This window comes from Pempheris klunzingeri, chromosome 3 (genome assembly GCF_042242105.1).
Source record: "Pempheris klunzingeri isolate RE-2024b chromosome 3, fPemKlu1.hap1, whole genome shotgun sequence".
Taxonomy (NCBI): Eukaryota; Metazoa; Chordata; class Actinopteri; order Acropomatiformes; family Pempheridae; genus Pempheris; species Pempheris klunzingeri.
In genome coordinates, this window is record NC_092014.1 from 17,385,721 (window position 1) to 17,398,134 (window position 12,414).

Consider the following 12,414-nt stretch of genomic DNA (forward strand, 5'->3'; position numbering starts at 1 on the left):
AGACCACAGCCAAAATCAACAACAGTATAGTGAGCCAGAAGAGCTGCAGGCTTTATGATTAATGAGCATGCTGCTCTACAAATTTGTTGTGTACTTCACTGTCCAGCTTTTCACTCATCCGCCGTCTCCCATGTGTGTCCCTCCACTCAGTGCTGGGAGGCGTGGAGTCACGCGGTGTGCTGAGGAAGATCAGTGACATGCTAGAGGTGATTCTGAAGAGGATGGACAGCCTGTCCAAACTCGACAACACCTCCAACACAGACGCACGGCGCCTGGATGAGCTCAGCTCTGCGATCAACAGGTATGACTTTTTCCTTTTATTTCCTTTTTAATTTTACAGTTTTATTCTGCTAACTAAGTGTGGTAATCACCAAATTTCTTGTCACATTAATCATGCCTTCCTTTTTTTTTAAAAAATCTTATTTGAAATCATTCTTATTATGAGTAACTTGAGTTGATAGTTAAGTTATTGGGCTATAACTTAAGCAATGTGCTATGATGCTTCAGATTCATCATAGTAAATGTATGGGATGTGCACTCAGCAGAACTGACAATTCAAGATCAGTCTTTGTTCAGCTTGCAATGATAATAGGAAACATGTGAAACAAAACACTTGTCACTATCTAATCTTATTGTTAGCTGAATGCAACCGTATATTACATACCTCTTCCTTTTTTCTGTGAAAACACCAAATTTGACCACCAATTTCTGACCACAAGCAAAACTGTAGGATTTAGTATTGAATTAATACAAGACTTTGACACAAAAAGGATAATATGGCTGCAATGGAATAGAATTGTTTTTCTATAATATAAAACTGTGTTTTTCTAACATAGAGATAATGCATGCTAGAGCGGTTGGTAAAGCTTTGTTACATGACTTGTCCTTAATGGCAGACAGACATGAAACACTGTATATACCACCATCATATTTAGGATGTATTCCTCATTGTCATTCATACCACAAGTCACTTCTCTACCGCTACTATAATCATGACTCCTATCTTCTCTCCATCTTTACTCCCTATCTTATTGTACTTCGCTCTCATCTTTACTCTAATTTTTCCCCCTCTTATGGCCACTTGTGGAAATTGCTGCCTATTACCTCAAAATCGCTGCCGCAAACAGACAAGTCTTGTATGACCTTGCTGCTACTGCTTTTATCAAACCGCTCCTCTCTTTGCCCCGTTAGTACCAAAACATCCAATTTGTCTTTTCTATCTAACGTTCTCGTCATTCTGACTCCTTTCATTTTCAAACAGCCTGACTAAACTCAGTGCAGCGGGAGTGATGTAATACACACTGACAGAAATCCCCTCACTTCCTTGAACCTTGTTAAATGATCCCGGATAAGCGCTCAGGTTCAGATCTGCACGGAGGCGCTAGAGCGGAAGGATGGAACGATTAATACGGCCTGGCGTCGGTGTTAACTGCAATCAATGTCTAGTAATGGGCTGTTTAATGTGGAGGAAGCCATCCTCCTCTTAGGCCAGTACTGGGGGGAAGTGCCCCGCGAAGGGTGTGACTGTCTATTGTCAGCGACTCTAAGTAGGACGGTACATGCATGTGTTACTGTGATAGAAATCAATTTCTAGTTATTGCCTTGAAGGGGGTAGTTTAGGCGGAAAAAGAGTTACAGTCAGGCTGTAATTAGGGTCAAACAGGAGAACTGAAATCAATGTGTGAGTATATGAATAATGTTAATTCAATGTTAATAATTAATATTAACAGTTTGCTCCCGGCCACTAGACTTATTGTCAGCCTACAACTTGAATAAATAGATGGATATATTGCAATGCACTGTTTGAATTCGCTTGAAATACACTAACAATGACAGAATTGTTACATCATTATAATAATTACACCCTTAGAGACATTATATATGTTATTCTTCAACAAACCATAATTAGAAATGATTATTTTTACATTATCATCTAAGAAATTGCGTTTGCGTCGTGTGGGATGGAAGGTAGAGATGGCGAAGCATCCCCACGGTTTTGATGCCAATAGATAATGTTTGTATTAACCGAAGCAGTTTCATCTTCGCATTCAGTGAATAGCTCTGCATGTTTAATGAGCAGAGTTGCTCTTGTGGGCGTAAAATATAGTGTGCATGATCAAAAGAGTATTAAATTAGTGTTTAGTCTCGGCGCCTGAGTGGCACAGGGGGGGGAAAAAAAGCACTCAGCCACCACTGCAGAGGCTCAGGCTTAATCCCCAACAGCAGTGCCCTCAGCTTGGCAAGGCGCCCCATTACACACCACTGGCTTTCAACCTATTACCCACATTTGTAGCAGAGATTTCAGTGCTGATTTAGTGACTCTAAAGTTTGGATTAATTTTCACTAAATGTTTTTTTTGTCCATCTTTCATATATATTAATGAAAATAACAACAACTGGTTAATCATATAACAAGTGATAATGTAATGTGAAAGAGACACATTATGTGGAGCACTGTTGGCTCACAGCAAGAAGGTTCCAGGTTCAAATCCACTGGCCGGCAGGTTTAAACCTGAGTTTGAATGTTTTTCCCCATGGGTCCTCTCCAGGTACTCCCACAGTCCAAAGACATGCAGGTTAGGTTAATTGGTTAATGGTTAATGGTTAATTGGTGACTCTAATTTGCCTGTAGGTGTGAGCGTGAATGGTTGTCTGTCTCTGTGTGTTGGTCCTGTGATTGGCTGGCGGCCAGTCCAGGGTGTACCCCTCTTGCCCAAAGTACGTCCAAACCCTTAAGGATAAACTATATAGATGATGGATGGAACATATTACATTTCCATATGCTGCAACATGTTTTCCTCTACACACAAAGCAACACGGATCACTGTTTTGGTTGTAACAGATTCTGTTACAACAAAACAACAAAATTAACCTGAAACCTCTAAATATAATATGCTTTGGTCACACATGTTGCTGACACTCACTGCTGGTTAACTTTGTTAACATTCAGATTTGCTGGAGTGAAGAATTCCTTCACCACCCCTTTTAAATCTAAGCTTTGAAAACAGGGATTGAAAATATGTGACTTGTAAACATGTCCTGCATTTCAAAGCTCGTCCAAAATTATGTTTCTACAAATTGATGCGAGCCATATGATGTTTGTTGATTAAAAAGTAAACATCAAAGTCCCCACAGAGACCCACAGAGAACATCATTCAGTGAGCCAGAGAAAACTTCCTCCAAGCTCAGATTTTCACTTAAACTTCCAGTTCACCTTAGATGAGCTCTCCTTGAAAGTTGTTCTACTCAACAGCAGAACTCTGTGAACAATATGAAATTAAAATCAGACGATCACTAAATAAAAAGAAAGAAGAAAAGGCAAATCCTGAATGAACTGAATGGATGTATTAAGTGAAACAGCTATAGTAGCCGGAGTGAAATGTCGATTCAGAAAGCAGAATAAAAGGAATATTAAATATTAACTAGGGAAACTATGGTGGGCTCATATAAGCACACACTTGGTGATGTTACTTTGATGGCTCCCAGCTTGAAGAGGTGTGTTTAATAAGTGTGTGTGCATGAGTCCGTGCTTGTGTTTCAGTGCATCATGTATGAGTGTGTGTGTTTATGTTTTAGTTCACTTGAGGTAACACTTGTTAAAACCGCTCTGGGCGCGAGACCAGGGCACAGACCCCTGACCGATGACATAGCCTGCAGGATTAATGCGCACACACACACACACACACACACTGACTGTCTCGACTCAGATGACCTAAGTCTCTCTCCAGTCCAGTGATTTTCATTCCATCATTTCCCCCTTCCTCCTCCTGCCTCTATCTCTCTGTCTCTTTCTCTCCACCTTTTCTCTCTCCGCCTTTGCTTTCTTGCTCGCTGTTACACTTCTGCTGTATTTTCTTACGACTCTCTCCCCTACTCTTTCACATATACACAGTGAGAGAGTGTGTGAAAAAGGTAGTTGGGCATGAGTGACGTGGTAAAGTGTGATTTTTGCCTGCGGGGAGAGGAGCAAATGGGAGGAGAGAGCTTTATAAAAACATATCCCAAATCCAGGCCAGTCAGTCACGCGTTCACTAAAACACACACACACACACACACACACACACACACACTGGGCGGGAGTCTCATCTCCGTGTGAGCTTCATTGGTGCTGACACACTCCCGTGTAGTGGCGAATGGGACTTGATGTCTGAGGCCCCTGCCTGCGATTCGCCCACGGGGCAGCCACTCGTTAGAGCAGAAAACGGAGGGAAAATAACAAGGGAGGAAGGGAGGGAGAGGGACGGCAAAGAGCCTGAGAAAATGAGCGAGGGAGATGAATGAGGGGAGAAGGATGTGGAGTTGATTCACTCCATTTTACTGTGCAGCGGATGAGAGGGAAGATTGGTAAGTCTCCCCTTAGGCGTACGCTCTCTGAAGATCACCGCTCTGGCTTGGCTTTACCTATTTCTCCTCCCTTAAGCATACGTCTAAGCTCAGTCAGTAACAACTTTTATCCCAGGAGGCCTTCTTTTCCACAGCACTCAAGTCAATGTCATACTGCAGAAGCAGCCGGCAAAGGACACTTCTTAAATTCTTCTTTCATTTCTTTCTTCCTGATTTCAGTTGCTCTGTGCGTAGACGAGTGGGGAAAAAAACTACATTTTCTACACCACTGGAAAAAGTGGAGTAAGCGCGCGTGTGTGTGTGTGTGCACGCATTCATGCATGTGTGTTAGCATTTGCATCTGTGAGTGTATGCGTGAAACTAAGCAGCGGAACAAGCGCTGTCGAGTGTGATGTTTTTAATACCATGATATGGGCTAGAAAAAGTCAGGACACAAAAAAACAAACGCACAAATGCACATGCTGACACCTTGTCACATGCATCTCTTGCGCTGGACAGCTTTAGTTGATGGGACGCTGCCAGAACTATCCTCCCCCCTTAAGAGGTTGAGCTCACTAGACGGAGAGGGGGGAGAGAGAGAGAGAGAGAGAGAGAGAGAGAGAGAGAGAGAGAGAAACAAGGAGAACATGAGAACACATTGTATCCTCAGAAACTCTCCCTCTGGTTATCATTGATTTTCTCTTACCACTCCTCTCTCGGCTTCTCCCTTTCAGAGCGTTCTACTTTTGCTTGGCATCCTTCAGTCGATTTCCTCTCATCATTTCTTCTCCCCCCCCCAATTTTGTCATCTCTTTGCTCTTTCTCATTTCTGTTTTGTTTCTCTCATTTGTAAAAGAGCCAACTGTCTACATTCATCAAACGGGAGGAAGTTTCATTGCAAGGAGCGCGCAACAGTGGGCTATCAAATATGCATATCCTTGTATTCTTTGATCATAATCATCGTTTAAAGTTTCAGTCAAGCTGTTTTGTTGCCTTCCACGAAGGATCTCTTTATTTTATCATTTCTCGTTCTTAACACAAAGGTCCCCATGGTACTCTTGGTCTGTTTGCCATGGAAGGTTGATCTCCTTCCCTTCATTTTCTGTTTGCTTTTATTCCAGTTATTCCTCATTCCTCCCACTGTATGTTTCTCTGTGGTTTTTTTCTTGCCCTCTTTGGATCTCATTGTGTAATACTCAGCCTTTCATCCATTTCTTCACTCTAGTCACTCTTTCTATGGCTCTCTCTCATTCAGTGTCTCAATCTCTCGGGATGCATTCACATTGTAGCAGACATTAGAGGTGAGATTAGAAGGTCAGGTCTTCTAGGGGCCAACTACCACAATCACACTCAAGCCCCTCAAAGAGAGCTTTACAGTAACCAGGATTACCGAGCTTAGCAAACAGGTTTTGTTCTTAAGGCCAAATGCATTGCATCTTTTATAGGATAGGAACCACGGTAGCTGTAATTCTCTACAGTTGGGAACATTTGTGTAATGTTCCATGCAATAATATTAATGTTTTAATATCATTTTATAGCCTGATGTAATACTGGCTCTCATTATAAGACAATATGAGATAATAACTTTCACTAACATGTACACTGTATTTTCCTCAGTCATGGAGGAGTGAAATTAGAATTAGTTCTGTCTTGTGCTTTTATCTCAATGACTCTGTTTAAGGGTGCTTTCATGCTGAGCATGTTCGGAAAGGTTTTTTTTAAACTGTTAAGATCTTCTACTTTTCTAATATTTCTCACACTAAGTAACCACTGAGATGAAAATGAAAACGTCTTTTTTTTTTTTTTTAAACATTACCTTTTTATTGTTGTTATTTTATCTTAGTTTTATTGTTTTTTTTCTGTGGTGCAGAATGCAAGAACAATCCTGAAAAACTCTTAAATGATCCCACACTGAAAGAGTGGATAGGTGGTATGAAAATGGAAGTAATTTATGGACAGTACTGAATGGTGTGAAGACAAGTGAGAAGTGACAGGGATGACCATGAGGCCCTGCTACATATCCAGAAAACAGTGGATTTCCTCTTCAGATTTAGTCACTGCCCCAAGTGAAGGACTTAAAGTATCTCAGGGTCATTTTAAGTAGTGTGGGTGAGAGAAAGATCGACAGGCGGATTGGTCATGCATCGGCAGTGATACAGCCACCGTCTCAGACTGTCGTGGTGAAGAGGGACCTGAGCCTGAAGGCAAAGTTCTCGATTTTAATGGTCGATCTACATTCCAACCCTCACCTATGGTCATGAGCTTTGGGTAATGGCCGAAAGAGGGAGATCATGGATACAAGCTGCCAAAATCAATTTCCTTCTCAGGGTGGCTGGGTTAGCTGGCTTGGAGATACTGCAGGGTGAGGAGCTCACATATCTGCTAGGCCTTCACATTAAAGGGGGTCAGTTAAAATGGTATGTGTGTGGGATTCGGATGCCTCCTGGAGGCTTCTTTGTGGAGGTATTGTACACACATTAAACTGGGATGGGACCACGTGGCAGACCCAGAAAATGCTGGAAGGCTGTCCCCTCAGGGTAATTGGTTACACAGCAGTAAAAACAGAAAAAACAAGATAAAAACAAAGTACAAAGCATAAGTCACACAAGTTAAAACAATTCTGATACAAGTTAAAATATGAAATCATAAAAACACTGAGAATATGCATTCTTAATTTGTATATGTGCTCGTGTCCCCTTTTCTGATGATGAAATGTTGAAAAGTTGGTGATGATTAGTTTTGGCCAGTGGGAGTATAAATTAACATGTCCATTACTGTAATATTTTCTGTAATATTTCTGATATTTGCAAAAGATTTTCCAGGATCCCTTGATGTACACCAGACAGGCCTAACATGCAGATATTATGTATGTTTATGTAAAAAACAAAAATACTTAACGTTACCTCATAATTTCACATTTCTGCAGTTCTTTATGTTTTCGAGACAGCTGCGGCCCCTGAAATATACATGCAGTAGAGAATAATGGCTTCCCTGTTGTCGTAAACACATTAAACAGGATGCAGACACACTTAGTGATGCTTACAAGTGACACTTACAAAGCTGCTAATGGAGCGTGGAGACGTCCTGTGATTTTTATGGCTGCCTCTTTTTTTTGGTTCATTTTCATGCAGCTGCTTTTGGCATTTAGTTAGTTAAGCAGCCTTCCATTCTGCTCACACACGCACACTTACACTCACAATCAATAATTCTGATCATCATCTTTGATGATGTGTTATTATGCTGCATTTAAGCCTCTGGCTTTAATGAGGGTTAATACCATCTGCTGATTAGACAATACCGGGAGACAGGAAGGCGCACACAGACACACATGCGATTTACGCTGAAATCAAATCATCTAAACGGACATAATGGGAACAACAGTGTGAGCATGTGTGGGTACGCAAGTTCGGCTTTGCGTAATCATGCAGTAAGACGTTTTGGAAATATGCAGAACTACAAAGAGCACACAAACAGATGCAAACTCAAACACATACACAAACCAACACACTCACATGTCCCACACATCTTCTTATGTGAATGGGAAGTCTCTCACCCTACAGAGGAAGTGGTATTAACAGCGCAGGTCTTTTTCTATTTCACGCTCCAACCAAGTGTCTAACAATTTGCATCTCCCACTAACACGTCTACATCTGTTGAGATGTAGGAAGGGAGGGAGGGGAAGCACAGAAGGAGAGGCATGGGAGAGGAGTGGTGGAAAAGCATGAGTCAGAAAAACACAAGAAAGACACAACAATGAGACGCAACGAAAAGATGAGAATAACTGAAGAGAGGGATTAACCTGTGACTGAAGTGAGGGAATTTCCAGAAGAGAAGGGACTGAAGAGGAATGCAGAAGAAGGAGGTGATACCATCAGGAAGGGGAAGAATGGATAACGACAGATACATTTAACTGTTGGTAGAAGTTTTGGGTGCCATCTTTTTGTCCAAGGTACTTTGTTTTTAATTCAGTTTATATTGTGTGACAACAATGGGAAAGTACCTTTCATTTCCATCTGCCTTAATCTCTTCTTCACTCTTTGTTTTGTGTGTGTGTGTGTGTGTGCGCAGGATTCAACCAGCCGGCCTGGTGGAGAGGATCCAAGCTATAGCCCAGAATGTCTCCAACATGGCCATCAGGGTGGAGCAGATCCTGCAAAACAGTATGGTGCAAGGAAGAGGTACAGTACCAGTCATCATCTCCAATGTTCTGAAATGCCCTCTCATTTTGCATTATGTATTCATAAGACATAATTTGGAAAGTATTAAGTTTGAGAAAAAAAAGTGATGTCATGAGTCTATTACTCTGAACCAGTAAGCCATACAGCATCTGATCTGACAGTTATTGTCCCTGTGGGGAGACTTATCTTGGGCTTCATCAATCTGTAGATCAGCCCTAATTACAAACAGCCATATAAAATATATTCATATATAAATATATATAAAGTTTAATGAAATTACAAGAACAATAAATGAGTGTATACACACACACACACACACACACACACACATCCACGCAACACCAAACAGTCTCATCCAATCCACTCATCTAAAACACTCCCTCTGCATCCCGTTGGCTGCATTATATTACATTTATTTGACACTTTTAGTCAAAGTGACTGATTAACTGTCTTATTCTAAAGGGAACTTGTTTTACATTGTGATTTCAAAATCACAAATACGTAATAAGAATAAGATAAAACACAGTCCACACATGATCGACTCCAATACCAGTGACTGCATATTCACACAGGCAGGTTACAACAATATCAACAGTACTGCAATGAACGGTGCAAAGACTACACAGCACCAACCTGAAGTCCTCACAAGCTGTAAGAAACTAATGTTGGCATGAGTGCAAAAGTACAGCACAGACTAATACATAATACTTACTACTGCTTTCACAATTAGGATCATAATTACCTTTTCTTTGTTGAGTAGCTTGACTGCCATTTGTATAAATTAAGGCAAAAGCCAGAATTTATGCTGATGATGATTAAGATCCAACAATCTCACTCTGTCTGATTAGAGACTGCTAAAGAAATGCACGACGAAGTGGACAAGTCACTGGGTTGCACTGATGCACATTATCAGTGAACTGGGTTCTAAGCATCCTCCCATTAGAGTGGGTGCAGGGAGAAGGGTACGTGTAAACTTAGAGATGTCCCTTCAAAAGAAAAAAAAAGTGTACTTCTTCAGCAATGCTGAACCTGAAGCAGCTGGAGTCATGCACAGCATGCAGCTGGTGTTGGAGGCAAACTTCAGTAGCTACTGGGTCTTCCAACAGAACAGAGGGGGACACACACACATGCAGACACACACATGCAGAGTAAGAAGGATGCACACAGTCACAGGCTTGTGTAAATTTGAGCAGATTTTTCCACTGACACAAACCACTTCTGACCAATTGCCAGTCTTTCAGTTTTACTTACTCTAAACAAAACCATTAAAATCATAGAAAAACTATATTGGAACACTAATGTGTGAAACGTTATCAAAAACGTCAGTTCAAAATCTAAACAGCATTAATACCTGAGAGTTACAGAGCATGTAGTAAACATTGCAGCATTTTTGTAGCTTTTATTTTAAGAATTGATAGTCGGATATTATTTTCTTCTTAGGAAAATAAGAGGGATAACTGTGAGTAATCAAGTATCTAGGAAGCACTGTTGTACATGTGGGACACTGTGGTCTTCTCTGTATATCTCGGCTTTGCTTTATTACTTCCATCCAACACTGTTTTCTGTTGTCTGGCTCTCACACATTTTTAATCAAAACCTAAATAATACTCAGATTGTGACCATTCTGTAGAAACAGACTTCTTTCTCCCCGCTCCCCTCTCTCACTTTTTCTCTTAAGGGTAATTGCCCGACTCTTTACAAGAGAATAAATGAGTATTACATCTCCTTTTGTTTTTCCCCACTGCATCTGCAGGGACGACAGCACACGCTAAAATGAAAACTGCTGCTGCTTTCTCTAATCACAGATGAATTGAAACACTGCCGGCAGACTTTATTATCATACGGCTCAGTGGCAGTTTATTTATCTTGTGGTCAGGCATGTGCGAGAGGGAACGACAAGAGAAAGAGAGAGAAAGAGGACGTGATTAGAATTTCTTTACCCTCGAGCACTGACAAGGCTCTTATGTTCTGTCTTGCAGGGACACAAATCAAGTTTTTATCTAGTTAGTTGACCACATTTCCAATTGTTGCTACAGCATTTGCTATTGTAATCATATTTGTAAGCAGCGTGTGTCTTGGTGTGTGTGTGTGTGTGTGTGTGTGTGTGTGTATTCAGTCAATAGAGAAAAGCCCTGGGGAAGACTTATGTGGAGAAATGTCTCTTTTTCATTAGGCAAATGGAAACAGACACAACCTATAGAAGGCAAATGTGCCAGTCCAGAGAGAAGGAGGGGTTTGAAAGACAGAAAAACAATGAGAAACTGAAGCTGCATTGGTCCTTTTCTCAGACTAAATCACTCCAATTCTCTCTCTCTCTCTCTCTTTCTCTCTCTCTGCCATTCTCTTCCAATTCTTTTCCTCACATCAGCAGCAGAGAGGCTGTTAACTAAGTCAGTGGAGCAATTAATGCAGTGAGTGTAGCCTAAGTGAGCAGACGTACTTGCTAGCGTAACCCTAGGATGGTTGGCCACAGTGGGAGACAGGCTGTGCTGCTTTGTCAGGGCCCAGTGAATAGTGTGCACTGCAGTATATCAGATATAGTGTGATGTTGCAAAAGGGAAACCACAGAGATTTATGGGCCCCGACAGCACACATGGCAAACGCACAAAGTGATGATGCTAATGATGATGGGAAAAGTGAATATTGCCGTAAAAATGTCCACAGTGGAGAGGCGAAAAGCTGTTGGTGTGAGTGACACTGTAACCTGGCACTTCTGAGGGGTGAGCCTGCAGGTCAGACAAGTTCATGACTGCAGTCTTATTTGATTTAAGAAAAAAAACCAGAATTTTTAGGAGGCTTTGACAGGAACCATATGGTGCTAAATGAGCTGATAGATAATATCACACTGGTTGACTGTTGTAATAGTTATCTTCACTGGAGAATAAATATACAAGCCAAATGACTTAAGTGAGCTACGCCAGTGAGCCCATAAACTAATGAAGTAATGATTATGGGTAAAGCAAAGGCATGCAACTTGTTTTTCACTCACAAGTGGCATTTATTGTTTTATCAATTAGCGTGATATTGAAAAAAAATAGGAGGGGATCATGAAGTGTGGCTGGCCTTTTCCTGGAAAAATATAATAATGTCCTGTTACTCAATGTGAAATTTACTCACTGTATCTTTTCAGTAATGAGAGATGGGACGTCAAGCCAGTGTGAAGTACCAAGAGACCCCCGCTTTCCAGAGTGTCCAGGGAAAGTAGATGTGAGTGCCAATCAGTTATATTCATTTTGCATATGATGTTACAGCAGGTGTTCTTAACCTTTGTTTTTTTTTATTGAAAGTATTGTTGTGGACCAGGTGGTCGGCTAACAGGGGTATCACAGCCAAAATAAAGTTGGTGTTTTTGGATATTGTAACACACACGTGAGGCCTTTATCTCATCTACTTCCTCTGAAGCAGCTCTTAAACACTCTTCCTTAATCTTTTTTGTTTTGTTTTGATTTTTACCCACTGTAACTAGCTGGTTGTGGTATTAATAGACTGAGCTGCAGTAATGGTTTTGAATAACTATCCTTTTTTACTGACTTAAAAAAAATATGTATATATTGCAGCCCAATAGTAATAATGTGTGGCCCTGGAGTTTTGAAACCTCCATAGAAAATAATACATAATCCTGTCTGACCAGGTGTGTTTTTTGTTTTTTTTTCTTTCTATGCGCTGACGTGGTTTTGCTTGTACATGAATGTAAATTGCACTTGCATGTGTTCTCCATATATCATCCAGTGGATGCGTGCACGTTGGACATCGGACCCTTGCTATGCCTTCTACGGTGTCGACGGTTCAGACTGCTCCTTCCTCATCTACCTGAGCGAAGTGGAGTGGTTCTGCCCCCCACTCACCTGGAGGAACCACAGCAGTCCCCCTACCCAGTATGTACAGCAGGCAAAGGCCCCCAAGAGACAGGTGAG

At 41.2% G+C, this 12,414-nt stretch overlaps 1 protein-coding gene across 1 annotated transcript in view; it reads left to right on the forward strand.

Moving 5' to 3' along the window:
• Positions 1-12,414, forward strand: part of LOC139198853 (alpha-1,6-mannosylglycoprotein 6-beta-N-acetylglucosaminyltransferase B-like) — a 102,099-nt gene that overhangs the window by 34,796 nt on the left and 54,889 nt on the right. Inside the window, exons 3-6 of the mRNA XM_070827818.1 lie at positions 151-301; positions 8,391-8,500; positions 11,631-11,707; positions 12,230-12,409. Of these exons, the coding sequence (XP_070683919.1) occupies positions 151-301; positions 8,391-8,500; positions 11,631-11,707; positions 12,230-12,409 (518 nt within the window). The remainder of the gene's footprint in view (positions 1-150; positions 302-8,390; positions 8,501-11,630; positions 11,708-12,229; positions 12,410-12,414) is intronic.